The 27,650-nt window shown below is 52.6% G+C and overlaps 1 protein-coding gene and 1 long non-coding RNA gene across 3 annotated transcripts; one reads left to right on the top strand and one right to left on the bottom strand.

Annotated features, from left to right (window-relative positions):
- Positions 1–2,911: 2,911 nt before the first annotated feature.
- Positions 2,912–11,326, bottom strand: MAPK13 (mitogen-activated protein kinase 13). The gene is made up of 12 exons (XM_038553858.1): positions 11,135–11,326; positions 10,339–10,468; positions 9,087–9,145; positions 6,026–6,134; positions 5,813–5,842; positions 5,383–5,430; positions 5,153–5,267; positions 4,949–5,020; positions 4,084–4,163; positions 3,764–3,842; positions 3,494–3,670; positions 2,912–3,255 (listed from the first exon to the last, which is right to left on the bottom strand). The coding sequence occupies exons 1-12, from the start codon at positions 11,251–11,253 to the stop codon at positions 3,173–3,175; spliced, it is 1,101 nt and encodes a 366-aa protein (XP_038409786.1). The 5' UTR covers positions 11,254–11,326; the 3' UTR covers positions 2,912–3,172.
- Positions 11,327–11,396: 70 nt separating this feature from the next.
- On the top strand, positions 11,397–23,858 carry LOC102153575. 2 transcript variants are annotated; one of them, XR_005367611.1, is made up of 3 exons: positions 11,397–11,471; positions 22,761–22,845; positions 23,261–23,858. It is a non-coding gene; the product is annotated as an uncharacterized LOC102153575 (long non-coding RNA). The 2 variants fall into 2 exon arrangements; XR_005367612.1 differs by lacking the exon at positions 11,397–11,471 and adding an exon at positions 11,877–12,273.
- Positions 23,859–27,650: the final 3,792 nt, after the last annotated feature.

Here is a 27,650-nt window from a genome sequence, read left to right as displayed (position 1 = left end):
ACCTTCCAAGCTTCCCCACCTGTTGCAGGACCAATCCCACCCTTGTTCACCAACGGGAAGGTGGGACACAGGACTCACTTGTCAGAGGTCCCCCAGGCCGACTCAGAGAGTAGCCAAGCCCAGATCCCCCAGGCAGCCTATAATTGGACTCAGTTCCTGTCACTCTGGACGTGTGCCCATCGGGTGAGGCCAGAATGCACAGACTCCCTCCCACTGCTTGGCAGCTTCACCTCCCTATGCAGAAACTTCCCGGGTTTGAGAGAATTATAGGGAAAGGGCTGTAATGACACATGGAAGTTTAATTCTGGGATGGGAGATGGGCTAGAGGACACTGAGGGGTGTTGGGGGAAAGGCCTGGGAGTCTGAAACCCTAGACATTTTCATGGGAGCCACTCAAAGATACAGGCCCGGGCCACCCGCCTTCTGCTTCCTGCTGGGTTCCCCCCGCCCTCAATACCATGCAGTCTGGTCAGGGCGGAGACATGATCACCAGGACCCCAGGACATCATCCATTCATGCACTCATTCTTCCATTCACAGAGATTTCTTCCAAGCAGGGGCTCACAGCGTGCAGTGGGGGAGGGGAGCAGAACTACACACCCTGTAAATGCTGTCCACAGGGGGCTTGGGGCAGAGGGAGGGAAATACCCATTCTCAGGAGGAGGATTGTGGAGAACTTCCTCCATGGAGGCCTGAGGCAAAGTCTTGAGGAATGAGGAGGCTTTTCCTAAGTGAGGAGGGGGATGAAGGGCCTCCTTAGACCTGGAGGGCTCTGAAAAGAAGCTCCAGGCCCACCTGGAGAGTCCTGGGACTTGTGCTCTGGGCTGCACTGGGCAAAGAGAGCTCTGTGTGTGATGGCTCTCAGGAGGAAATGGGGTCCCGTGGATAGGTACACTTGGGAAGTTCTGCATTAAACAATGTCGAACAAAAAAAAAAAAAAAAACAATGTCGAACAGACCTCTTTATGGCAGGACTTGTCAGAATCTTTAACTTATTCATGTGCAGAGTAAGCCTTGTGGTGTATCCCAGGACCAGCATTCTGGTAGACTATGCTGGGATCAGGAACATGGAGGTAGTGGGGGTGTATGACATTAGATCAGAGGCAAGGGGCTTTGAGTGCCAGGCCAGCGAGACTGGACTTTTTTCATGGAACCAGTGAGGAATCTCAGAAGGCTGAAGGATTTCACTGAGGGATTTGGACTCGGCTTGGGCAAATTGGTAACCAGCAAGGACAGGGCTATGGTAGGACATGGCTGGCCCCTCCCTCCTTGACAACAGGGTCACTTGGTGGGAGAGGAAGCAGGATCCATGGACATAGGCAGCAAAGGAGCTCAGTGAGGCAGGATAGAAGGCACGGAAGGCTGGGCCACCGCTGAATCCAAGTTGGTCAAGGCTGCTAGGTTCAAATCTGGCTTCCACCACTTTCTAACTGTGGGTATCTGACCCCATCTTCCTGGGGCCTCCTTAAGCTTTTCTAAAAAATAGACATTCTTTTTTAGAGCAATTTCAGGTTTGTGCCAAAGGACAGAAGGTTCCATATGCTCCCTCCCCAACACAGCTCCCACCCCCAGCCTCATAGTTCCCCCCATTGACATGTTACAAGTGCTGAACCGATACTGATACATTATTATTAACTAAAGCCTGTGGTTAACTAGCGCATAATGTCATGTAGCCACCATTAAGGTGTCATACAGCATAGTTTCACTGCCCTCAGAGTGCCCCATGTGAGCCTCAGTTCTAACATCTGTAAAACGTGTGAAGCCCATGTGGGCCCCTCAGACTTCCGTTGTCAGCTGCTGATTTTGGCCTCCTGGCAAATAGGACTGACATCAGCCAAATGTTTTTCTAAATATGGTCCGATATCCATCAGAGTCCCTGGGCTTGGGTGAGCGGGTCTTCATTCAAATGTTCTCAGGCCTCGCCCGCATATCCTGCTAAATCAGAATCTCTGGGGTAGTGCCCAGGAACCTGCATTTTTGAGCCAGGCCCCCAGTGCCCAGGGCTGGAACAACGGCCGGGGGAGAGTCGGGGGCAGGTTCCTGGCTCCTTCCCTGTACCTGGGAATTGGTTCTACTGAAGCTTTTTGAATGCAAACAGACAAATCCTAGCCCTTGTCAGGTTAAAGCCCAGGAGAGACATGCCATTCCTGAGAGGAGGGAGGAGTAGAGCCATTTTTCCGTAAAGCCTGGAAAAAGCCCATTTTTGCCTTCCGCAGCTCCCAGCCCACAAGCCTGCTATTGTTTCGTATCCTGATTGCTTATCACTCACCCAAAATACCCTGCGTGTAACGTCTCACCAGCTGCAGCTCTCTCTGCAATTCCCTTAATTTAGCAGCCAAACACGTTTGGTTCTGCAAGAGCCCAGGGCCCCGGAAGGGGCCCCTCCCTCGTGGCCATCTGTAGGGGGTTAAATGGTGTCCTCCCCAAATTTGTGTCTGCCCAGAACCTCAGAATGTGACCTCATTTGAAAATAGGGTCTTTGCGGATGTAATGAGTAAGGACTGAGATGAGGTCATACAGGATGCGACGAGCCCTAAATTCAATCTCTGGTGTTCCTATAAGGACAGGCGAGGACGGACAGAGCTGCACGGAGGCCAGAGGGCCATGGGGAGCCAGTGACCAGCCCAGGCACACCAAAGGGGCCAGGGGCCACCAGAAGCTACACAGAAGCCAGGAAGGATTCTGCTCTAGAACCTTCAGAGGGAACACGGATGGCCCTGCCGACGCCTTGATTTCGGACATCTGACTTTCGGGACTGTGGGAGAACACAGTTCTGTTGTTTCAAGTCATCTGGTTTGTGGTGATTTGTCGCAGCAGCCTTAACAAACCAATCTGCCATCAGTGCACAGACCCCTGGCCCGGCTCGGCCCACCCCTCAGCCCCGCTATGGCCCCAAAGGAAGGACCCCACACGTGGGCAAGTCTCCAGATGTTTTAATGTGGCTCGTTGCGATCAGTTACTTTCTCCCAACCAACATCTCTGAATTCTGCAGCTACGAGGCCTGTTTCCTGCCCCAGGACAAAGCCCCTCTCTCCTCCGCCTGAAAGGCTATAATCCCAGAAGGACTGGGCCTGTCGTCGTCGTGACAAGCAGATCTCATCCTGGGGACAGTGTATCTGGCAGGGGGTGCCTCGAGGGGGTCCCTGGGCTCAGCCAGGGGTCTGGCTAGATAGATCACTGCAGCTTCATGCCGCTCCGGCGCCGTGAGTCCTTCCGGGCAATGGGGCTGAAGTTCACGATCTCCTTGTAGATGTGCTCTGCAAAACACAGGCTGGCTCGAGGCGGGTAGGGGCTGCGGAGCGCGGAGCGGAGCGCGGAAGACGCCTCCCTCCCCCATGGAAAGCGGAGCAGAAGTCGGCGCAGGGAGAGAGAAATGCACGCAGGAGACAGTGTCTGCTCCAAGAGGAGCTCCGGGAGGGCGGCGGGCAGGCTGAGGGCGGGCTCAGGAGCAGGGGGAGCAAAGGAGGGAGGCCCACCCAGGCCTCCAGCTCTTACGCTTCCATTCATCCACCGTGAGTTTCTCATGTTCTAAGGAATCATTAAAGGGCTGCGAGGCCTCTGTCTCCTCCTCAGGGTCTCGGAAGGGTTCAAAGAAAGGGTGGGCGAGGGCCTGTGAGGCCGTCAGGCGCTTGTCCACATCCAGCTCCAGCATCTTCTCCAGCAGGTCTGTAGCTGCAGCGACAGAGAGCACCTCACATCCCAGGCCTGGGAGAGCCACCCGCGGGGACGAGGGCAGGTGCCCGGAGGGGCAGCCCCAGGACTCACCCTGGGGGCTGGCGCACGGGAAGAGCTGAGAAAAATCCTTCTTGGGGCTCTGTGGCAGGGCCTGGATATAGGATTTGGCCTGGAAGACAGAAGAGTTGTGAGTGATCCCCAACTGTCAGCCCCTCAGGCTTCGGGGTATAGGGCAGGGACTCCAGAAAAGCCCCAGAGCTGGGCTGATGGCTCCGGATGAAGGCCAGAGCACCTGCCAGGGCAAAAAGGAGAGGATAAGTAAACCCTCCCTCCCAAAGGCCCAGAGCCCGCGTGACCCTTGGTTAGCCAAGTGCACAGCCGAGGCTGGTCTAGACCCATCTGCCACTCACTGCTTTGTCGTTCAACTTCTGCACAAATTCTGCACCCGGGACCCCGGTCACTTTGAGGATCTGGGACAGCTGGTCCAGGTCTTGGCAGCAGGTTAAGGCTCGGCCTCATTCTCTGCTGGTGGATCGGGGCTGCCCTTCGTGGCGCCCTTCCATCACTCCCACCCAGGCACTGGGGCAACCATCCAGGCACCAGACATGCTCCCAGGAGGGGGTGCAGGTCTCTGGGAGGCTTCCCACCTGCCAGGCTGGGTTAGGGTCCTTCCCCACAGATGCTCCCGGACAGGCCGCCTTCCCAGCTCCCATCCCAGCTGGCCTCCATCTCTTTGTCACCTCCCCGCCCCCGCCCAGGCCAAGGTGGGCAGCGCAGATCCCACATGTTCCCCTCAAAGCCCACACAGCACACACGGCCGCTCAATTAGTCCATGTGGTGCCAAAATGTGAAGTATTTTCTACATGGTGGTAGAATGGCAGGTGACTGCTTTCCAGCAGTTCCCTTATCTGCATTTTCAAATTGTTCTACAGTGAGGGGCACCTGGGCGGCTCAGTCATTTGACTGTCTGACTCTTGGTCTCAGCTCAGGTCTCATCCCGGGGTCGTAAGTTCAAGCCTCACATTGGGCTCCATGCTGGGCGTGGAGCCTACTTAAAAAAAAAAAAAAGTAATCAAATCAAATAAATAAATAAAATTGTTCTACAGTGAGCGTGTATCACTGTATCATTACAGTGTATGTACAGTGTCTGTAATGTATGTATGTAAAGTGTATCACTTTCCCATTAACAAAGAAAACAAAAGAGCGAGATTTAATAAGGTGTCCGTTGAAGGAGTGAATCCCCAGATAGAGTCTGGCTTTTCCAGCAAAGGATACAATCTTTCCCCTTGAACAGAGTTTTCCCTGTCAGCATCTCTGCCATGATGCAGCCCACAGACCAGATGTCCACTGCAGAGGGAGGGGAGGAAGCATCACCTGGACCAGCTGACCCCGCAGGCAGTCAGCCCAGAGGAACCACAATGGCCTTTGAGGGGCTGTCAGGGAAGGCCCCTGGCCCTCCCTGGGTGGCTGGCCACTGACCAGTCTGGTTGTAGTGCATCCAGCTGAGGATCACCTCGGGGGCCCGGTACCAGCGGGTCACCACATAGCCGGTCATTTCAGCATCCGCATGCCGGGCCAGCCCAAAATCCAAGATCTGTGACTCAGGGGACACAGGGAGAGAGTTGCTGCGGACAGGAGCAGCTTCTGGGGGCTTCCAGGGGATGGGGGCCCACCCTGTGCCCAGGCTGACCCTGCCCACGCCCACTCACCTTCAGCTCGCAGTCCTCGTTCACGGCCAGGTTGCCCGGCTTCAGGTCCTAGATGAGGGAGAGAGTGAGCACTGGGCTGAGAGGCTGAGATGGGAGCTTGTCCCCCTCCTCTCTCTGGGTGTCAGTCTCCTCGTGTGTAAAATGAGGGCTGGACCGGGTGTCCTGTTGGGCCTGTCCAGCTCTAAAATATCCTTGATTCTTGGAGCTGAAACACCTAGCTCAAGGCTCGCTTTGTTTGTAGCATCCAGAAAGTTCCCCAGAACACAGCATTCTTCTGAGCAGGGCCTTTCTGGGCCAAGGCTGGGTCTGAAAAATCCATATTCCAGGCTCCAGAGGATTTTTGCCTCCTACTCCTTTCCTCCTTCCTGACTGTGGAGAATCCCTTCAGGGTGGAGGAGCCTCGGAGGACCACAGCAGACAAAGCACTCACCCTGTGGACGACCCCAGCTGAGTGGATGTACTGAGAGAGAGAGAGAGAGAGAGAGAGAGAGATGAGTCCAGCGGCCAGCTTTGATCCCGAGTGCTTCAGGCTGGCTCCAGACTCCTCCACCCTGTCCCACTGTGCTCTCCCAGCCCCCACGGCCTCAGTTCTCCACACCAAGGCACCACCCACCCCCCAGCCACCTTCCCGGCCCCCATGCACCTTGAGACCCTTGAGCATCTGATACACCAGGTACTGGATCTTGTCTTCACTGAACTCCATCCCCACGATCTTCTGCAGGTCTGTCTGCATGAAGGGCATCACCAGGTAGCTGCAAAGCACAGGAGCTTCATGACAGTCCCCAGGCCCACCCAGCCCCGGTCTGAGCTAGGAGGAGGCACAGGGGCTGGGGCAGAACAGACAGGCCTCAGGGGCAGCCTCTGCCTGCAGTCACCAGCCCCTCCAGGGCCACGGCCAGCCAGACCCCCACACAGGCCCCCTGGCTTCTGGCTTCCAGCCTGGCTACGCTGGCTGCCCCATTGGCAGCACTCTGGGCAAGCATTTCAGCTGGAGCGTGCCCAGGAAAACCAAATGGAGCTGTGCTCCCTCTCTTCAAAGGTGCCCTCTCTTCGCCCTCCTCCGTGCCCCATAGAAAGCTGGAGCTGTGACTTAGAAACACCTGCCAGCATTTCCTTCTGCTTCCATCCAAACGTTTTCTCCCCCAGAGGGTCATGCCCAGGCTGGGAGAGCTCCGCAAACAGCCAAGACCGTCTGCCCTTCCGAGAAGGCGGTAATCAAACAACTTCCAGGAGGGCAGGAGGAAGGAGTAGCTGAGCCACTGCACTCTCCGAAGGGATTGCAAAACAGGTCAAGGTCAGCAAAATATAGCTGTTCCCCAAAGTAGTAATAGCAAAGTCCAGAACAAAAGACGATAGACTTAGAAAGGACTATTTACCAAAAAAGAAAAAAGAAAGGATATGGTGGAGGCCGTCTATATGAGGCTGTGATTTCCTTTTTTTTTAAGATTTTATTTATTTACTTGAGAGAGAGAGAGAGACAGAGAACACGCTGGAGAGAGAGCACTAGGGAGAGGGAAAAGCAGCCTCCCCGCTGAGCAGAGAGCAAGACTGACATTGTAGTGACTCAACCCCAGGCAGGACCAGGGATCATGACCTGAGCGAAGGCAGACGCTTAACCGACTGAGCCACCTGGGCGCCCCACACCTGTGATTTTCTGAAGCTTTCTTCTCTCTGATCATCCCCTCTCCCCCATGGGGACCCTGCTCCATGCACAGCCCTCCCCAGTGTCGTCCTTGTCCTCCACATGGACCCTGGTTCCTTCTTCTCTGCTGACAAATTTGCTGAAGTCTTGCTGTGCTTGAACGGCCTTGCCTTGACTTGTTTGTTTGAATAACCACCCCTTTTACCTCTTTCCCTCCCCAACCGAACTTCTGGAGTAGTCCATACCTCCCAACGCACTGCCTTAACTTCCAATCCCCTGACAACCTGATGCCTGCTCCCACCCCTTCAAACTGCTCGAATCAAGGTCACTGAGGGCTGCCCAATATACACACCCGTGCCTCCCTTGCTTCCTATGGGACCTCTAGCAAAATCGGACACTCCCTCAAGATTCTCTGTTGACCTCTTAGCAGCAGCACATCATGTTCCACCTGAGCTCAGATCCCCCGGAGCTCCACATTTATTTGCAACTGCTGATTAAACACCTCAACATTGATAAGCTCCTCAAAAGTTGTGTCCCAAATGGAATTTGTTATGTGCCTCCCAAGATCTGTTCTTCCTCTACCTTGTATTCCAGGCCCGAGCCTGGCTGCCTGACCTACGCCCCCTCTCCTGGCCACTGCATCTCCCAACAGATACGACCTTTAGATGGTCCTATCTCCTGATGGGCCTCAAGTCTGCTCTCGGCCTCCCATCACCCCTGCCTTAGTTAGCTCAAGGTCTGGGTCTGGGACACCACTCACCAGGCTTTCTCTGCTCCTAGAGCTGCTCCCTGCTTTTTCCCTCCTGCCAAATCCCCCAAATCTGATCTGTCCACATCACCCCAATGTTCGAAACCACCATGGACTCGAGGCTGCCTGTGGATTAAGTCTGGACTCTTCCAATGACCAAACCAGCCGCTGGTCTTCACTAGCCACATTGAACCCACCAATATTCCCCTAACAGTCCAGGCTCATGCACCGTGGCCTTTCCTTTGTCCACACAATTCCTTCTACCTAAGATGCTTCCCGCACCTTTACCTCCAGCAAACCCCTCCTCATCCTTTGGGGGCTGAGCCCCCCGAGGCAGCAGGCAGTCCCAGCACCAACCACACTACTGTGACTATGCATTTAGAAGCTGTACCCCCACCCTGCCTGGGGCTGGGTGGGGGGGCTGGTCCACTTTAAATTCCCAATGCTGGGGCTCCCTGGGTGGCTGAGCGGTTTAGCACCTCCCTTCCACCCAGGGAGTGGGTGATCCTGGAGTCCTGGGATCGAGTCCCACGTCGGGCTCCCTGCATGGAGCCTGCTTCTCCCTCTGCCTGTGTCTCTTCCTCTCTCCCTCTCTGTGTCTCTCATGAACAAATAAATAACATCTTTAAAAAAAATAAAAATAAATTAATTCCCAATGCTAAGCCCCATAGCTGGCTTTAGAGGGAAAAAAAAAAACCTTCCTTCAAAATCACCCCATTAAATTTAAAACAAAAGCAGGGACCTTCAGCTGCATCTGAAATAGGGATGGGGGAACAAAAGGAAAACGAATCTACCTTCCCAAAGGTTTCCTACGTTTTAAGACCAGGCACTTGGGGAGCAAAGCCATGCATTTAACAACTATAATCAACTATTGATTTCTGGTTCTGTGTGACTCAGTCAAATACCCCACCAGCCAGAGGTGGCCGGGACTTCCTGATCCTTGCTTCCTGCCAGGAAGAGCCCCAAGGTCCAGACCCACACCAGGGACCCTGCAGAGTTGGCGAGGTAAGTTGGTGCAGACGCTGTGAGGACTGCCAGTGAGGTCCTGGCTGGGATGACAGAGGGCAGTTAAGTGCAGCAGCTGAACAGACAGTTCTGGTCAGGCAAGCACCCCACAAAGCCCCCCCTGCCTGCCTGCCTTTCTCTCCATCCCCAGCTGAAAGAATCTCCAGAGAGCATCACTCATGGGGGGCGGGTACAGCCGGAACAGGAGGCCCTGCCCAGAGACACAGTCTGGGCTCGCCCTGCTGGCTCCCAGGCAGAGCAGCGAGTGAGGCCTGAGAACGCCCTGGAACCCAGTGCAGCCCGACTCACAAGTCATGGAAGCTGCGCAGGGAGGAGGCTGGGGTGAAGACATCCAGGAGCCCGATGACCTGGGAGAGAAGGTTGCCAGTGAGGCTGGGCAGCGCCACAGCCCTCTCCCCCTGTCCCTTGCAGCCCCAGCTGCACCCACCACCACCCACCCTCTCTGAATAACCATCCCGGCAGGAGGTAGGTTCCCAGCCTTCTGGGGAGCAGAGAAAAGGGCAGAGGCAGAAGAGGAATCCCCTTAACTGGGAGGGAGCTCGCAGGGCACAGTGATGGAATGTCAGGCTGGGGAGAAGCGGAGGGGGCCATCCCTGTGTCTACCAGCCCCAAGTCTGGGGTTCAAGGCAGGCCTGCAAATTCACCCTCCACTCAAGCAGGAAACCACAAGTGGTGAAGGGAATCAAGGAGGGAACAAGGCCTGGTTCGGAGCCAGGGGCAATGTCACCCTGGTGGGGGGTGGGGGGCTATGGGGAGGGGTTTGCTGAAGAGGGACAGGGCTTCCTACTTGCCTACCGTATTTTGGAATCATTATTTTACCAATCTACGTATCCTGGAGCAAAGCCCAGTTGTTAGGCCCAGCGCTGGGTCGCTAGACTTCCCAGGGGTTTCTAACAGACAGGATCTCCAGTGGTTATGCACTAAGGCCTGGTGCCAGGCTGCCTAGGTTCACATCTCAGCTCTGACACTGACTAACCATATAACCCATTAGTCTTTCTGTGCCTCAGTTTCCCCTCCTGTACATGGAAGTAATAGTACTCCACTCCCGTGATATTGTGAGGATTCACAAGTTAGTCTACGCAAAGCTCCGAGGACAGCACTTGGCACATAGAGGGCTCAAGGAACCCTGGTTGTCGTTGGCAGAGCCACGTGTGGAAGCCACAGTAACCAGGATGCTGGGCACCCTAGCTCTGAGAGCTAGAACGAACTACGAGGTTCCTCCGTGTGCATTTCCTCGTAATGTGAAACAGTAAGTTTGCACCTCACAAAGTTCATTTTGCTCCACTGCCAAAAACACACTTTGCACCCTTCCTGGAAGTAGGCAGGGCAGGTCCTGGCACCTCATTTTAATGAAGTGAGGAACAGTGGTGGGAGGGGCAGGGAGGAGATTCCCCTTCCCCTGTTCCCCTCCTGAGCCATCTGTACTCTCACGGCCTTCTTGCCATCTCCCCTACACTCAAAAGTGGGGGAGGAAGGGTGCACCTAGTCAGGATGCTTGGGGGCCCCGCCCCCACCCGCCGGTCCCCCAGGCCCAGCCTACGTTTTCATGCTGCATGTGCTTCAGCAGCTGCAGCTCTCGGTAGGCACGTTTGGCAAAGATCTCAGACTGGAAGGGCCGGCTCAGCTTCTTGATGGCCACCTTCTCCCCTGACCGCTTGTCGATGGCACAGCTGCAGGGCACGGGCAGAGGTCCGGGGGGCTGTGGCTTTCTTTCCACGCCAGCAGCCCCCACACCACAACCCGGATGGCATCCCCCAGGCCACTGCGGGGAGCCCAGGCCATCCTCACCGAAACCCCTCCCGGGCAGCAGGCTGGGCTGCGCAGAAGGCAGCCCACGAGCCGCAAGGTGAGGGAGCAGCCCCCAGTGCCCTCAGGGGCGGCAGTGACCGAGGGGTGCATGAACCGGATCCAGAGCCCGGAGGGGGGCTCACTCTTTGCACCTTGGCAAGTCGCACTTCTCCCTCTTTGGGTCTCGGTGTACCCACCTGTAACCCGGATGAACTCTGGGGTCCCTTGTGGGATTCAAGCGCTGGGGACCCAGACCCCCAGTCCTAATTGAGCCCCCAGAGACCCCACAAAGCCGGTGGGAACAGTGAGGTGGCGCCCGGTCTGCCCCAGCCTGAGGCCTGCGGCCTCCTCCCAGCTCCAAGCGCCGCAGGACCAGCCCCGCAGGACCCTGGGCCGCCCCCCCCCCCCCGGAGGTGGCGCGCGCGGCCCCGAGCGCCCAGCAGGGGCGGGGGGCGCCCCGAGGCGGGTCGGGGAAGGGGGGCGCCGGCCCGGCTGGTCGGGAGGCTCCGCCCGCCCCGCGCCCCGCGCCCCGCGCCCCGGGGTCTCACCACACGGCGCCGTAGGCCCCGCTGCCCACGTGCGTCGGCGACACGTAGGTCTTGGGCAGCTCCCAGGCGGTCTTGTTGACGTCCTGCCTGTAGAAGCCCTTTTTCCGGGTGAAGCTCATCCCGGGCGCCCGACGTCGGCGGCCCCAGCGCGGCGCCTGCGATCGCCGCCCGCCGGCTCCCTGCACCGGGGCCGCCCGCCGCCCGCTCCTCCCCCGCGCGAGGGCGGGGCCCGGGCTCGGCGCGTCCCACCTGCCGGCTCGCCCAGGTGCGCGGGGCGCGGCCACGCCGGACCTGCCCACGGCCCCCGCGCGGGGCCCCGCCGCAGCCCGGCCGGCAGGTGAGCAGGCGGCGGGAGCGGGTGCTGGGGAGGCCCGGGGGGCTCCCGGGGGCGGAGGCGGGGGGACAGGGCTCCCGGGGCCCCCGGCCCGAGACTGGGGAGGGGGGATCTTGCGCGGGGTTGGGGGTGGAGCTGGTGGAGACGATTCTGGAGAAACAAAACCCCACAACTTTTGATTACGGCAAGTTTCGAAAAGGTACGAAAGTAGACAGACGAGACCGGTGAGTCCCACGTTTGAACGTGCCCTGAATCCCCTGGGACTTGTGTTTGCTTAGAAAGACTGGGGGGATCCCTGGGTGGCTGCGGGATCCCGGATCCAGTCCCACGTCGGGCTCCCTGCATGGAGCCTGCTTCTGCCTCTGCCTGTGTCTGCCTCTCTTTGTGTCTCTCTTGAATAAATAAGTAAAATCTTAAAAAAAAAAAAAAAAAAAGAATGCACACTCTGGCCCAGTTGATCTGGGGCGGAGCCAAGATTGTGCATTTCGAACCCGCTCCGCTCAGAGACTCTCGGGACCTCACTTTCTGGCGATCGTGACCCCAGCCCCGCAGCTTCAACAGTTATATCAACCCTTAGCTGATGTTTTGTTTTGTTTTAATTTATTTCTTTCTTCATGAGAGACACACAGAGAGAGGCAGAGACAGGCAGAGGGAGAAGCAGGCTCCCTGCAGGGAGCCCGACGCGGGACTCCATCTCGGACCTCGGGATCACATCCCAAGCCTAAGGCAGACGCTCACCCGCTGAGCCACCCAGGCGTCCCTACTCTCAGCCAGTTTTGTTTCCATCATTTTGAAGCAACACCAGGTATCATATAATTTCATCCATAAATATTTTTTGTGTCTCTAAAGGCTAAGGACTGCTTTTAAGACATAACCACAATGTCATTTTTACATCTAAAATTACCAACAGTGATTCTATAGCACCAACTTTCCAGTCCAGGCCCAAATTTCCAATTTTGAACGTTTTTTTTTGCTGGCATCCTAATGCCCCATGAGGGCAATGACGGGCCAGGGCCTTCTGCCACCTGTGTCTGGTGGCTGATTCTGTGCTCATACAGGGAAGGGGTCGTGGAAGGGGTGGGGACCACTCGCTTCACTTAATCAAAGGGAGAGAAGAGATCTTGAAGAAGGCAAGGAACTTGCTTGTGGCCCAAGCCCTGGGCCGTGGTCACTCCCAGCGTCGTTCAGCATCAGGCACAGTCTGGAGACCACTGCAGGACGGGGACGGTGCGGGGATCCCACAGAAATGCCCAGCAGGCATCACATTCCAGGACCCTGCCTTATTCATATCTGGCACACAGTAGGATGTCAAAAACTGTATTGAGAATGAATGGAGGAGTCGGCCCATTCAAAGTGGCGAACTATTTACTGAACACTTGTGTTTGCCGTGTGCCAGTCATTATTCCAAGTGTTTTACATATACAACTCCCTTACTCCTGGTGAGAGATCTATGAGTCAGTACTATTATTATCCTCATTTTAGAAATGAGGAACCTGAGGTAGGGAGAGGTTAAGTAACTTGCTGCAAGTTGCACGGCTGCTAAAGGGCAGAGCTGGGTTAAAGATGGGAGCATAGCCTGGCTCTAGAGGCTGTGTTCTCAGCTGCAAGCCTATGCGATGTCTCTGGATTGAAAGGTCTTAATTCTTAAAGGAAATGGTCTGTATTTCAAACCAGCCCCCCTACTCGCATCATGAGGACATGTCTACTGATCAAACCATGTCTCCCTCTGCACATCCTACACTAGGGCATCTGGCATCTTCCCTGCCCCATCCTCTACTCTGATCCTAGGACCTGTGGGAGGAAAAGGGAAGGGGCTATGTGCCTGCAAGGGCTGCAGGAGATTTGGACCTTTGGGGTTGGTGGTGCCAGGGGAAGGCATCCTGATTCTGAAGCTGGGGTGAGGTCCTGGGAGCCGGAGTTCAGGACCAGGTGCAAGGCAAGATAGAATGGTCCAGAGACCTCGGGTTGAATATCCAGTTCCCCAAGGCAGGGACAGGGCTTCTGCATCTTTGTTGTATGTCTCAATAACCTGAGCATGGGCAGAGGTGAGCCCAGAAAGCTGAGGAATACCAGGGAAGTGCACCTGCCCGAGTCCTGTGAGGGCATGAGCTGGCCACTCAGGCTGTGGCACTGGATGCCTCTTAAGCAATGGTCAGGAAGTGACTCAGGCCTCAGTCCGATGACACTGACCCCCACCTTCTCGGGCCTCAGCTGGGCCTGTGTTTACTCAGAAGGCACACATCCTCAGAGAAGAATCCCTTGGAGGATCCAGTCGGGGAAGTCACGGTTGGGAGAGGAAGCATAGGGGGTCCCTGAGGACGTCCTGGGTGTGCCCCTCTTGTAGCCCCAGGCTTCTCTTTCAACTCCAAGACCCTCTGCTCTTCTCCTCCCAGATGTTGGCCCAAGTTGTCATGTTGGCTTCTGCCCTGGAGGCAAGGTGGAGGCAAGAGGGTTAGGAAGCCAACTTTGGAAGGGGGCCCGAGTTGCCACCCTAACTCTGCACCACTGGCTGTGTGGCCCTGAACAAAGCTACTGCCCTTCTCTGCAGAAGTCTCAGTGACACCTTTGTAAAGTGGAAGTGATAGGAAAGCAGGGCAGATGTAACTAAAGAGTCCTGGGAATGTGTCATCCCTAGGGCAGTACAGCAACAACCCCACGAGGTAGGGCCTGTCAGTGCCTCCAGCCAAAGGTGACGTGAAGCACACCTGTGAGTGAACAAGCAGGGTTCATTGTTCCTTGCAGCCAGGAATGTGCATGAGGGGGATCCACGGGCGTCTTGGTAACAGGGTGCTAGAAAGGACTTGCTCTAATGTCTGCATTTGTGTTAGGTGATCGGCGAAGGGTTTAAGGAAGCAAGACTTTGATCTGGATTAGATGCTGTCAGGAAGTAGAGGCGAGGCCGGGCTGGGTATCTTAAATCTTACCTAGAAGGAGGGCCAGCCGGAGAAGGGAGAAGCCGTAATTGGTTGAGAAGCAGCCTTTACTCAGATTAGCTCTGCAGGGGATGATTGGTCATTTTTGTGGTCTGGACAAGATTCATGTTTTGTCTGTTTTCAGACGTGATTATGGAATGGTCTTGTTTTTATCTTGACCTATCACGGTCACAGATGGCCTTATCTGTGTGCAACAGGAGCACACCAAGGGGGAGCTGTGCCAGGCCAGCTCTGAGCAACACCAAGGCCTGGCTGAGAGGGCCAGGCAGCTCCGGGATGTCAGAGCTGCTTTGTTTTGTCCGGAGGCTATTGTTCCCCTAGGACAGATGGAGAGACCGTAGCCCAGAGGTGTTAGGTGATTTGCCCAAAGTCACACGAGACCAAGAAGTTGGTGGATGTGATTTTCCAGCCTGTTGTCCTGCTCCAGAATCTGCACTTTTAACCACCAAGTAGGCAGCCCAGCACCCAGCAACCTCTGGGAGGTGACTATTGTGTTGTCTTGCTAGTGATATCAGAGGGCAAGGGCATGGGTTTTGAGGGTACTGATGACTGGTTTCTTAGGACAGAGACAAAAGCCTCACAAAACAACGAGGCTGGCTGCCCGTGCCCTCCACCCTGGCCACCCAGACTCCAACCTGCCTCGGGAATCTGACCACTTTTCAAACACTACAGCTCTCCCTGTCCCAAGCGCAGGGCCAGCCACTCACATCCTCCCCACAATTGGCCAGGAGGCTGCTACAAAGTGAGAAAGCATGATGTGCCTGGGGTCTCGTCAGGACAAAATGGAAAGAGAGCTCTGGTTCCAGCTCTGAGAGACTCCCCTGCTCCTTAAGGGCTTTCAAAACTCCACAAAACAGTCAAAATTGAGAGGAGGTAGGGAAGTGCAGAGGGAAGACCGCGCCGCGTGTGGTGGCTGCCCTGTGCCTTGTTAACTAGGGGGGAGACCACGCTCCCTGCAAGGAGCTTGATGCAGGACCCTGGGATCATGACCTGAGCCGAAGGCAGACGCTCAATCACTGAGCCACCCAGGCGCCGCGCTTTTAAAACATTTTTTAAGTTTTCATTTAAATTCCTGTTAACATAGAGTGCAGTATTACTTGCAGGTGTACAATAGAGTGATTCATCACCCACACATCACCTGGTGCTCATCACGGCCAGCCAGCGCCCTCCTTAATCCCCATCGCCTGTTTCCCCCATCCCGCCACCTCCCCTCTGGTCACCATCAGTGTGTTCTCTGGAGTGAAGAGTCTGTTTCTTAGTTTCCACCCCGCCCCCCCCAACCTTTAACCCAGCATTGCGCCCATCCACTCACTGTTTATTGAGGGTCTACTGCACGCCAGGGACTGGCCCAGGTGCTGGGGATGTAACTGAAATGTGGCAGATAAAGACCCCACCCCCCCACCCCCCATCCCTTCATGGAGCTGACCTTCCTGCTGCGGAGGCAGCTGGAGAACCACTGAACAAATCGGTGGCATTAGGTTGAGCCACATGAAATTGCTGATTTCAGATGATTCAAGCAAATGTCAGTCAGGCAGGGCTAAGCACTGTGAAGAAAATACTGCCAGGCAAGGCGACGAAGGACTAGGAGTGCTTGTGCGTGGAGACAGATCTGTGAGCAGCACCTCACTGCGCAGGGGTGGGAGCCGTGCAGGTGTGCCCGGCGCGGGGGTGGGGGGAGCAGTGTCTGCCTTCCCAACTTTTCCACTGGGTTCCCCCATCTGGGCCTACCTCTCCCCCCACCTCACCCCCCTCATTCTTCACTCCAGCCGGCTCTGCTCAGCCCCACAGAAGAGCAGCTCACCAGCCTCTGGGTACTGGGCCCTGTTCCCCAGCACCTCTTCCCCTTCTAGGGGGGCTGGGGCCAGTCAACAGACTCGGCCTGAGCAGAACATCCATCCCAAGAACAGAATATCGGGCTCCCCCTTCTCACAGGTGCCCCTCAACTGCATGAGCTTTCTCTCTCCTTTCCTCGTTCTGCCCAGGTCCTCTCCCTGCCCTCAGCTGGGGCACCCTCTGGTGGAGGACGGGGTTGGGGACAGCTCTGGCGGAGTGGTCGCTCCCAGCTGGCTTCGGGGCCCCAGAGGTAAACTTCCCCTCCTCACACCATACAAGTTCTGTTCCTTGCTCTGCCCTCCATCCACCCCAACACCCACCTCTCTTTGCCGGGCCTGCAGAGACGGGCCCCTTGGCCCAGTCCTGTGAAAATGTGGCCTGAGGTGAGTCTGGTGAGCTACTCCAGGGATGGCGCGGACGCTGCTCCATTTGATCTGCTTTGTCCTCTGTGGCATTTCCTCAGAATCCTAATTAATCTGCACTGTCCTCCATGAAATGTCTGCCTCCACCACTGGACAGATGACTCAGTGAGGGTGAGGGCAGCATCTCGGTCACTGCTGAGGCCCCCCACCCCTGGCACTGTGCGTGGTCCACAGTAAGTGCTCAACAAATACTTAGTGAATGAATGAACCAAAGATTTTTGTCTGTTGTTGGTTCAAGAGGCAATGAGAGGTATGGGATTTGAAGAGCCAAATGGTTGAGCTGAGGAAGCAGCGGTGGGGGGTGGGGGGCACGTGTGGTCTCTGGTTGGACACAGTCTATCCTGGAGGCTGTTTGGTCTTGTACTGTTCCATTGCTCTCTGAGGCAGGGCCTATGGGCGTCATGCTCCTCTGTGTGATGGTAAAAGGCTTTTGATTAAGAACCGGGCACACGACCTGAATTTGAGGACCTCTTCTCTCACTGAGAATTTGCACTGAACTTCCATCGTAAAGCGGGTGCCTCCCTGCCTACGGCCTTCACTGTTCCCACTGACCCTGTGGATAAGCCAGACCCTCCACCTTTAGAATTGCCCTTCCTTCCGGATCTTGAAGATTCAGCTCTTAACCCACCTCTTCAAGGAGGTGTTCCAGAGTGAACTCCAGACCTGCTCACCTCAGTCGCCCAGGATATACCCTCCCAGCCCCGTGACCCTGGCTGCCCCCACCCAACACACACACCCAGGCTTTGTGATGACCCCAGTGTCCTTGGGCTACTCTGGGGAGTAACAAGGACTGGGAGGCAGAGCTGGGTTTGAATCTCGTGCCAACACTTATGGGCCGTGTGACCTCGAGCAGGTGAATGCATGCCTCTGAGCTTCCTCATCAGTAGATGAGGGAGCAGGAGGGTTTCATGAAACTATGGACGCACGGTTGCTCACTCACATCCTTCAGGACTGCTCATATATCACCTCCTCTGAGTGTCCTTCCTGACCCCATCGCCAGCCATGCCCCACCTGCTTCTCCCGGCCCCCTCTTCCTTTAAGACCCTCAGTTTACTTGTTTGTCATCTGTCTCTCCTGGAACATCGGGTCTACAGGAAGAGGGGCTTTGACTACTTTGTTCATTGCTGAATCTCAAGTGCCTAGAACAGTGCCTGCATGTGGTGACTGACCGAGCTGCCGGTACGTAGAGGGGGCACTCAACAAAAGCATCTCTGTCTTCTTTGTTTGCAACTCATAGGTTGGCCAACTCCCTTCGGGCCCGGGGCCATCCCAGCTCAATGACCTGCCAAAGTGCAGTAATAGGTCAGTGTCCTGCCTGGGATCCTGGGTGCCCCAGTCCAGGCCGAGGAGGCTGTGCACCCCAGAGGGCATCTCAACAACCTGCCCTTCCAGGGCAGAGGCCACTGCCTGTTCCACCCTTTCTACGTAAACATCCAACACCAGGACACATGAATCATCATCCCCAGGAGCCCCACAATCTTTATGCGGGCCAAAGAAAGCCAGATAAGACTAGTGGGACCATCTGCCATGGCAGACGTTTGGGCTCTGATGCCAGCTCTGCTGCTCATTTTCTGTGTGACCTTAGGTAAGTCACACTGCCTCTCTGGGTACTTCTGTTTTCTCTTTTGTGTATTTCACAAATATTGATAAAGCCCTGATTTCTTGCCAAAAATTGTTCTAAGGGCTTTATGTCCATCTAAGTCATTTCATCCTCTTAAGGACCCTATGAGATGCGTTAATAATACACTCCATTTTTCATATGACAAACATGAGGCACAGAGAGGCAAAGTGACTTGCCCAAGGTCACACAGCTAGTGCGGAGCAGAGCCAGGATTCAAGCCCGTGCAGTCTCAGGTGCACTCAGTGCTGGCGACCACTACGCTCAGCTGCATGGACCGCGCCCCTGGAGGCCCAGCCTTTGCCTTCCGGAATCAGAGTTCACTTCTCCGGATGGTGCCTCCATTATTTGGCCACACGCTTATCTTCCTAAAGTTTCCATCTGGCTTCCCTAAACAAGAATCTCCCTTCCATCTTTCCCCAAATCTAATCGCAGAATCCATTTCTAGAAGGAAATAGCCATTGGTGCGTTGGAAAACTGGCGCTGGGGGACAGAGAGCCCCCATGTGTAGTGCGTAGCGATTTCCATGGTGCAAATACTTCCACCGGGACCAAGTTCAAGCTTCCAGCTTGTTGTCACTGAACATGCAGTTGAGGAGAGAGGCACAAAGTCAGCTGTCAAGAGTCACCGCGAGTGGGCTCCGGCGCTGTCAGCCCACGCCTGGATGTGGCAACAGGGATCAGCAGGTTACTTGGTGCCAGGTGCCAGCGGGTCCTCTGGGCCCCGGGGACTGTGCCTCTCCCCGCCTCACAGGCCCCCCGGCTCTCTCCTGTCCCTCCCGGGGGCCACCCTTCCTCACCCAGGGCTGGATCTAGCTTTGGGTGCCTGCAGAGGGGGGCCCGGCGGGGCGGCTGGCCAGCGAGCCCAGTGCAGGTGCACCTGCCCGGCGGCCCAGCTGTGACAGATCTGCCCGGTTAGAGCGGCCTTTCTTCCTCTACCTCCCCATCCCTGTTAGCTCCCTTGTGCCTCCAGGAAAAAGCTCAAACGTCTTAGCCTGTTGGATAAGGCTTGCCCCCGACCAGGCACCACTTTCCGTGCTAATCAGATCCTCCTCAGGCGTCTGTGCACCAATGGCCTCCGTCCTGTCTCACAAACATGCCTTACTCATCCCTGGCACCACCCCTTTGCTTGAGCTGTTGCCCTTCTGGAATGCCATTCCTCTGCTTCTCCAAGGATGGGGAGGCCCCTCGTGCCTCAAGACCTGGCTCAGTAGCACTTCCTAGACCACTCCTACCCCTGCGGCCTCTCTCTTCTCAGATGCCCGTAGGACACAGCAGACCCTCACACTGGAATTGTCGGTGACACACAAACGAAACTACTCTGGGAGTTTCTTGAGGATATGGGTGGCAATCTGTCCTCTGACCCGATTTCGCAATGTAAACCAAAGCCTTAGTCCTTTTGACCAGATTGTAGGTTGAAGCACCAATCAAGACATGGAAGACACACAGACAAGGGTCGCCAGCCCTGTCCTCGAGAGGCTCATACCCGAGTGAAGGAGGCAGAGCAAAAAAGGAAATGACAACTGTCACCTGCAGGTGGGAATGGAAATTGGCACAAGCTTTTAGGAGAACCGTTTTAACAATATGTTATCTCAACGGTGAAAATGCGCACCTCGTTTATCCTGAGAATTGCATAGCTATCAATTTAGTCGACATAAAACAGACAAGGGGGCACACACCTGTCACTACTATTTATCCTCTATGTCAATAAAGAGACCTTTCCGGCATCATGAGAAAAAAATAAAAGAAAAAAAAAACAGGTCTGGATGGATCGTTCCAGATTTGCAGAGTGGGTGTGCATTATTCCCATATGTGATTTTTGTGCTATATATGTATCTGTAAAAATATCAAACTGGATCATTCTGCAACTTCCTTTTTTCACTCAAGATTGCTGGTGGGATCTGCCCCTGTCAATTCAGGCTCACTCGAGATTTCTCAACCTCAGCACCGAGACACTCGGGGCCTGATAATTCTTGGGGTTGGAAGGCTGTCCTGTGTATCATAGCAGCAGCCCTGGCCTCTACCCACCAGATGCCAGCACCTCAGCCCTCACCCTCCGAGTTGTGACAACGAAAAATGCCTCTAGACACCGCTCCTTGTCTCTGGGACACAGACTGAACCTGGAGGGGAGGGGAGTCCTTCCAGATCGTGTGTCCTCACTGCTGTGTCGGATTTTGTAGTCGCAATGCACTACAGCTATCTTCCTATCCTCCTATTGATGGACTTGGAGGTGTGCCTCAGTTTTTCTTCTCTTTTCAAATTTTTTTATTTTTAAGTGACCTCTCTCCCCAGCGTGGGGCTCAAACTCAGAACCTGAGATCAAGGGTTTGATGGACACTTTACCAATGGAGCCAGCCGGGTGCCCCTCAGGTTTTTTCTGCTCTTACAAGTAATGCTGAGTGAAAAGTCCCCGGCATTTATTCCCTTGAGCCCAGTGGGAAAGTTTCTGGAGAACGTGGAGTCGTGAGGTGCATGCAGCTTCCCCCCTCGCTAAATCCTGCCAAACTGCTTCTAATGTACGAAGTTTTACGGTCTCTATGTAGTCCAATTAATTAGCCTTTTCCTTTATGGTTTCTGGATTTTGTGACATACTTCGGAAGCCCTTCTCCTTTTAAGTCTTTGCTTTATCTGGAAATGATTGTGCCTAAGGAGGAAAGTAACTGTCCAGCTGTCTCAGTGCCATTTATTGACACAGACGGCAGGATAATGCACCTTCGTTTCAATGGAAGTTACGTATTTTTGCAGATTTCGAAAATCTAGGGGTTGAGCCACCCGGTCAACAGCTATTATTTCTAGGGAGTGGGTTAATGGAAGTTACCTTGCTACGCCGAAATTTTTTTCAACAATAAACATGTTTTGTGCTGTGGAGGAGTAATAGTAGTTAGAAAAAGCAACCCGGTCGGTGCTTTGACGCTGGAAAGCCTGGTGCAAGTTACAGAAACACCTGCAGTGGGGGCCACCTGGGTGGCTCAGTCGGTTAAGCACCTGCCTTTGGCTCGGGTCATGATCTTGAGATCCCGGGATCGAGCCCCACATCAGGCTCCCTGCTCAGTGGGGGGCTCTGCTTCTCCCTCTCCTTCTGCCCTTCCCCTGCTCGTGCTCTCTCTCAAATAAAATCCTAAAAACAAAACACACACCTGCAGTGGGCAGGTGAAAACTGGGAGAAGCTCGGTGCGGTGGCTGTGGTGTTTCCCAGCTGGGGAACGGGTGGGGTTTGTTAGTGGCAGGACAGCCTCCAGATGGGCACACACCCCACCACAAGCATTTGTCAGCACCCATCATCAGATAGTCACTGCCTCTGTCACCGGACAGAGCCGTGGGTGTGAGGTTTTGCTACAGGGCCCCGACCATCAGCTGTGTCATACCTGAGCAATGGTCCAGGGGAAATGGATCTTTGTGTAATGGCAGCAGGTGACGACTTTACACCTCAGAACCAGAAACAGGTGACTACATTGGCAGCCCTGCAAGTGGAGCCAGCTGATCAGGTCAAGGACACGAGGGCCTAGGACTCCTATGACAAAATCCCAGTCTGGAAGCTGAGTGCCAGGGAGGTGGATCCAAGGTACCCTTGGCCCTGAAATGGCCCCCAACAATGAGCACTCAGAGCTTCTGTTCTAGGGGTGCCAGGGAAATGGTACATTGTTTGCTACTATCTTCCCCATTAAGAATGTTAACTCGGAGAGGGCAGAAATCTTCTTTTCCCCCCATGTTCCCGGTGCCTGACACATACAAGTTACCCAACAGGTGTTTGTGCAATGGTTGAATGAGGGAGCAAAGATATCATAATGACTTCCAATTTCCCCTTCTTTTTCCCTGGGATTTTCATTTTCAAGTGGCAGATGGATGGGGAAACAGTAGGCATTACCTGGATCGTGGCCATCAGCCACCTTCAATAATCTTTTGATTCTTGTTCCAAGTCATTAAATTGCTGTGCATCCAACTCAAATTACACAGCAAGATGTAGCCAAGAGAATCAGAATCCAATTGTCCTAACGCTTGTCTCAAACTGGCGACTTCTGCACAGCACCAATTCTTTGGGCAGATAATCTGTACATATTTGGTTTCTTTCTTTAGAGGGCCTTTGCTTTTAAAGATCGTTGATTATAAAAACAGGAAGCAGAGGACAAGATGGTCTGCAAGTGATTAAAAGATGATAGTCATTCACTGACTCAGTCAACAAAGGTTGGCTGCCTACTGTGTGCCAGGTCCCATGCTGGGTGTTGGGACACAGTCGTGAATAAGACAGTCTGTGCCCTCAAGGACGTACAGCCCTGAACTGACATTTATTGAGTATTTAATGTATGCCACTGGCTTTACCTGCCTTGACGCATATAATCCCCACAACAACCCTATGAGGTAGATCCAGAAAGACGAAGTAATTTGCTCAGGATTGTACCACTTGGAGCTAGAGGGGTTAGGACTTGGACCCAGGCACACTGTTTCCGGGGCCCGCATCCTTAACCTTTGTATGTTTTTCTCTTGAGCAGGTGATACAAACACCAGGCAATGACAAAACAGTAATGACAAAGTGCTGAGAGCGCCACCACCGATGGATGCAGACAAGTACAAGAGGTACACAGAAGGGACCCTGAATCCCAGCTTGGGGATGGCCAGGGAAGGTTTACAGAGGGGGACAGAGCTGGTTAGCCTTGAGGAGTGAGGAAGAAGGCAGGGGCTTCTGCACAGAGGGAATGCCCCGCACAAAGACCAGAAGAGAGAAGGCTAGAACACATGGTGGCATTCTGCACGTAGAGCCTGCCAGAGGGCGCGAGCTGTGAAGAGAAGCATTGGAGGAGGACATGGGTAGCTGCTTCTCTCCTGAGGACTGGGGGGTGCATCTCCATCCCTGGTGAGCAAGGAGGCAAGAGAGAGGGGCTGGGACCTGGGTGTGGCCCTGCACCTAGTTAGGGCTAGAAACAGCCAGCAAGGCCTTAGGGAAACTATGCAGAATAAATACATTTTTCTTGATTTTCTTTCAAAAACCAAGAAAGGCGTGTCTAACATCAATGCTGTAAAACTCCATGGAACAAGAAGTCCTTCAGTGTCGATTCCAGGATGGCCTGTCGATTCCAGTCTTGGTAATGTGACTTTGGACGAGAACTTGAGCCATGACTTGTAGAGCATACGTAGGGGTTCAATAAAATAATTACTTTTTAGTAGGGAAGGAGGGAAAAGGAGGAAGGGGTAGGGGGAAGAGGAAATCACATCTGTCCTTCAGTTTGGAGGCTTCAGTCCACAGCCCCCGGGCCATTTCTGTCTACGTCAGCAGTTCTCCAAGGGTGAACTTGGGAAGTCACGGGGTCATTTATGGTTGTCGCCATGACCAGGGTTTTCTGATATTTTGCATGCAAGGGGCATCGTGCAGAGTGAGATTCTCAACAAGAATTGCTTCATTTAACAAAATACGTCCTGCTGGACATACACGTAGGTGGAAAAACCTATTTATCGTTATCCGAGCCTAGACTATAACTTGATTTGATGTATAAAACACAGGTTGGTATTTTTTTTGTTGTTGTGTATATACTTAAAATTTCCAGGATCACAACTGAGTAAATAAAAAAAAGATGATACTGTTTCATTTGAAATGTATTGTGCTATCTGAGCTGCCAAGACAACATGATGCCGTGGTCACATTCAAGACAATTCTGTTTAGGTGCAAGCATCTAACTCCTTCATTATGTCTTTTGTATATTTATGCTTGAGTATTTACATATTGAAATGTATCTTTTTTCTTTATCCATCATTTATATTAGATCATTTATCTCCTTTGGAATCCTGTGAGTCCGTGTATGCTATCTATGAATTTCACTTCAGGATCCTAAAGTGGATGTTTTGAAATATTAGTTACACAAAAGCATGTTGGATCTGATAGATTTGAGAACTCTATCAGAGTTCTCTGTCAAGGGGATGTCAAGCCTTATGTCAAGGGGATGTCAAGCCTTATATATATATATATATATATTTTTTTTTTTTGTCCTCCTTCTCCAAAGGTCGTGGTATATATAGATTTTCTTCATTCCAAAACTGGATTTAAGGTTACTTCCTCACTTGGCTTCTTAGTGACTTCTAGATAAAGTACATTCTCTAAACTGAATGAATCAAGCTTTGCAGTAAGGGCGCCTGGGTGGCTCAGTCTGTTAAGCATCTGCCTTTAGCTCAGATCATCTCAGGGTCCTGGGATCAAGCCCCACATTGAGCCCCACATCGGGCTTCCTGTTCAGCTTCTCTCTCTCTACCCTTCCCCCTGCTTGTGCTCTCTTTCTCAAGTAAATAAAATCTTTAAAAAGTCCCTCTGGCTGTGCATACTCAGACCACAGACTCTGGCCTTGATAATGGAAGTTGTCCAGAAACTGCACTGGAGCTCGGTCCTGGACTATCTTGTCCTGGGAGCTCTCCTTCCACATGGTTTTAGAGGCTCACACTGGAGGGAGGACACTCCACACTCACCCTGATAGCAAAGCCTCAACGCCCAGGGTCAGCCCCAGTGAGATACAAACTAACCAGTGCCTCGGGTACCACAACATACGAGGCACACAGAGGTTTATTTCATTTAATCTTTATAATCACTTGGAAACCAAAAAAACTATCCCAGTGTCACATGCCTGACAAAAGCTTGAGTCAGGATTTGAACCCGGGATTTATTATGACTTCAAAACCCAGTATTCTTTCCACAGTTACCCATCACCTGCCTAAGAAAATCTTCCAGTCATACCCCGGTTTAATTACTAAATGTTCTGGCTGTGGCAATGGCCCATACGCTTCTGAACAAAGAATAATTTTATTCATTTGACACCCACTTCCTTTTTCTTTTTTTGAGAAATGGAATAGCCTCAATCCAGTATCAAGCATACTTTTTTTCTGAACTAACATCTTCCTTTTCTCCAAAGAAGATATAGTCCCACCTTTAAAAAGGCCTTTCCTATTTCTTTAAGTGAGAACAGGTCAGTAGGTGTTAGTCTTCAATTATTTCTTCAATTCTTTGCTATTCTGCAAGACTACAAGTGTCTCCGCTTTGTTATTTAAAAAAAAAAAAAGAAAACAAAACCTCTTTAAAAAGAAGCTCTATGCCCGACGTGGGGCTTGAATTCATGACTCCAAGATCAAAGAGTCACACTTTCTACTGTTGGAGCCAGTAGGGCCCCCTGAGGGGTCTCAGCTTTAGACCAGTGATTCTCACTCAACTAGGGACAGTTTTGCAGCAGGGCACATTTGGCAATGTCTGGAGACATTTTTGGCAACCAGAACTGGGAGAAGGGAGTATGTATGCCACTCATCTTGTGAGTAGAAGTCGGGGTGCTGCGTAACAACCCCATGCGGGTCAGCCTCCACATGTAACCACCCAGCCCAAGATGTCAAGAGTGCCAAAAGTTGAAAAATCCAGCTTCAGATCCCTCAAATACACTTTTCTACTGGGGAAGAAACTACCAAGCCCTCCCAGCTGGGGGGGAGAATCCTGCTACAAAGGAGTGATGGTGTTCTGCTTTTCAGAGGCCCAATAGCTAGGTGCAACAACCCCTTTCCAGCATGTGTTCTCCCGTCTTGGAAAGTTGCACTCTAACACTAACAAAACTGAAATTGGGGAATGGTTCCCCCAACTTCATTTGGACAAAATAATCTTATTAAACTTTTTTTAAAGCTTTCAGATTACAAAATAAATTATTCAGTGTTTTTTGTTGTTGTTTTACAAAACACAACAAATCACACAAATTAGAGCCTTCTATAATTCTACCTCTCAGATACAGTTGCTGAGTTTGGTGTGGGTTCTTCTAGGGCCTTCCTGGCCATATCTTTCTATCAGTAAAAAGGGAGGACAGCATATGATACTTTGCCACTCACTTTCTCTCCCTCCTATCTTGCACATGTATCCATGCCTAGATATATGGTAGTCCACTGTAAGACGACCATGGTATTTAATCAAGTTCTCATTGACAGATATGTGGGTTACTTCCAATATTTTGCTATTATAAAGAACAAGACCTTGGGGTACCTGGGTGGCTCAGATAGTTAAGTGACCGACTCTTGATTTCAGCTCAGGTCATGATCTCAGGGTTTTGAGATCACCCCATCAGGCTCTGTGTTCAGCCATGAGTCCGCTGGAGATTCTCTCTCCCTCTACCCCTCCCCTCACCCACACTCATGCACGCTCTCTCAAAAAACAAATTAAAAACAAAATAATAAAAAGGGGCATCTGCATGACTCAGTCAGTTAAGTGTCCGACTCGATGTTGGCTCAGATAATAATCTCAGGGTGGTGGGACTGAGCCCCACGTTAGGCTCTGCACTCAGCACAGTCTGCTTGTCCCTCTCCCTGTTCATGCTTGTTCTGTCTCTCCCAAAAATAAATAAAATCTTAAAGAACAAGACCCTGAATAACGCTTTTACTTTTCCATTCATGTACTTGTGAGGTCTCTAAGTCCTGAAAAATGTAAATGCTAAGTTCAAAGTATATGTGTATTAAAACATATCTGTATTGGGATGCCTGCATGGCTCAGCTGTTGAGCATCTGCCTTTGGGTCAGGTTATGATCCCAGGTCTGGGGATTGAGTCCCGCAGGAAGCCTGCTTCTCCCTCTGCCTGTGTCTCTGCCTCTCTCTCTCTCTGTGTCTCTCATGAATAAATAATATCTTAAAAAAGAAAAATCTGTACTATAAATTAAAAAGGTCTTCATTTGCATATTTGTTGGCCAAGTCCTCGTAGCTATTAGATCATGCAGAAAAGTGAAAGTTGTCACACAAAAACATTCACTAATGAATGGACTTTAGTCCCTCCTAGCTTCATTAGTATCTGAACCCAGAGCATCTATCCTACACATTCTAGTCCTCTGTTGGTCTCTGTATTATAGGCATAGGACCAATGACACAAATATAGTGCAGATTAACTGCAATAATTGCAAATCTTGCAAAAGATGGCCAATTTGGTGAACTTGATAAATAATGCTAGAAAACTACTTAGCTCTCAAAAATGTGGATCTGGCAGGCTCAGACCAGACACCAAAAGGGAAAGGTTGATAAAGTGATCACCAAGATAACTTGTAAAAAAGAACAATGGAATTATCAAAAGATTGAGGAAAACGCAGGAAGACCTCAAATATTTTTGCAAAGATTTCCTCTATGATGATGCTACAAAAATCAAAACGGGAAGGATATTGCAGCCTATGAGACATGGTGTCACTTGAGAAACACAGCATTTGCTCTTTCTTCATTACAAAAGTGGATCTGAAATTATGAATATGCTTTTATCATTTTTTTCAGTTTTCACAGTAGTCCCAGACTTCCTCTAACCTCCAACCCCCACCACATACTATTCAATTCTGGTCCCCATTTTTTAGTGGATTCACTTGAGGTGAGCTTTTTTCTGGTGTCAATTCTCCTTGAGCTA

The sequence above is a fragment of the Canis lupus genome, chromosome 12, assembly GCF_011100685.1.
Source record: "Canis lupus familiaris isolate Mischka breed German Shepherd chromosome 12, alternate assembly UU_Cfam_GSD_1.0, whole genome shotgun sequence".
Classification (NCBI taxonomy): domain Eukaryota; kingdom Metazoa; phylum Chordata; class Mammalia; order Carnivora; family Canidae; genus Canis; species Canis lupus.
This window is presented reverse-complemented; position numbering and strand designations above follow the sequence as displayed.

Coding starts and splice junctions, on each gene's coding strand:
- MAPK13 (XM_038553858.1), bottom strand. CDS start 11,253: ATGAGCTTCACCCGGAAAAAGGGCTTCTACAGGCAGGACGTCAACAAG. Junction 6,135..9,086: donor CTGCGCAGCTTCCATGACTT/GTGAGTCGGGCT, acceptor TGTGCTTTGCAG/CTACCTGGTGATGCCCTTCA. Junction 5,021..5,152: donor GATGCACTACAACCAGACTG/GTCAGTGGCCAG, acceptor CTCCCTCTGCAG/TGGACATCTGGTCTGTGGGC.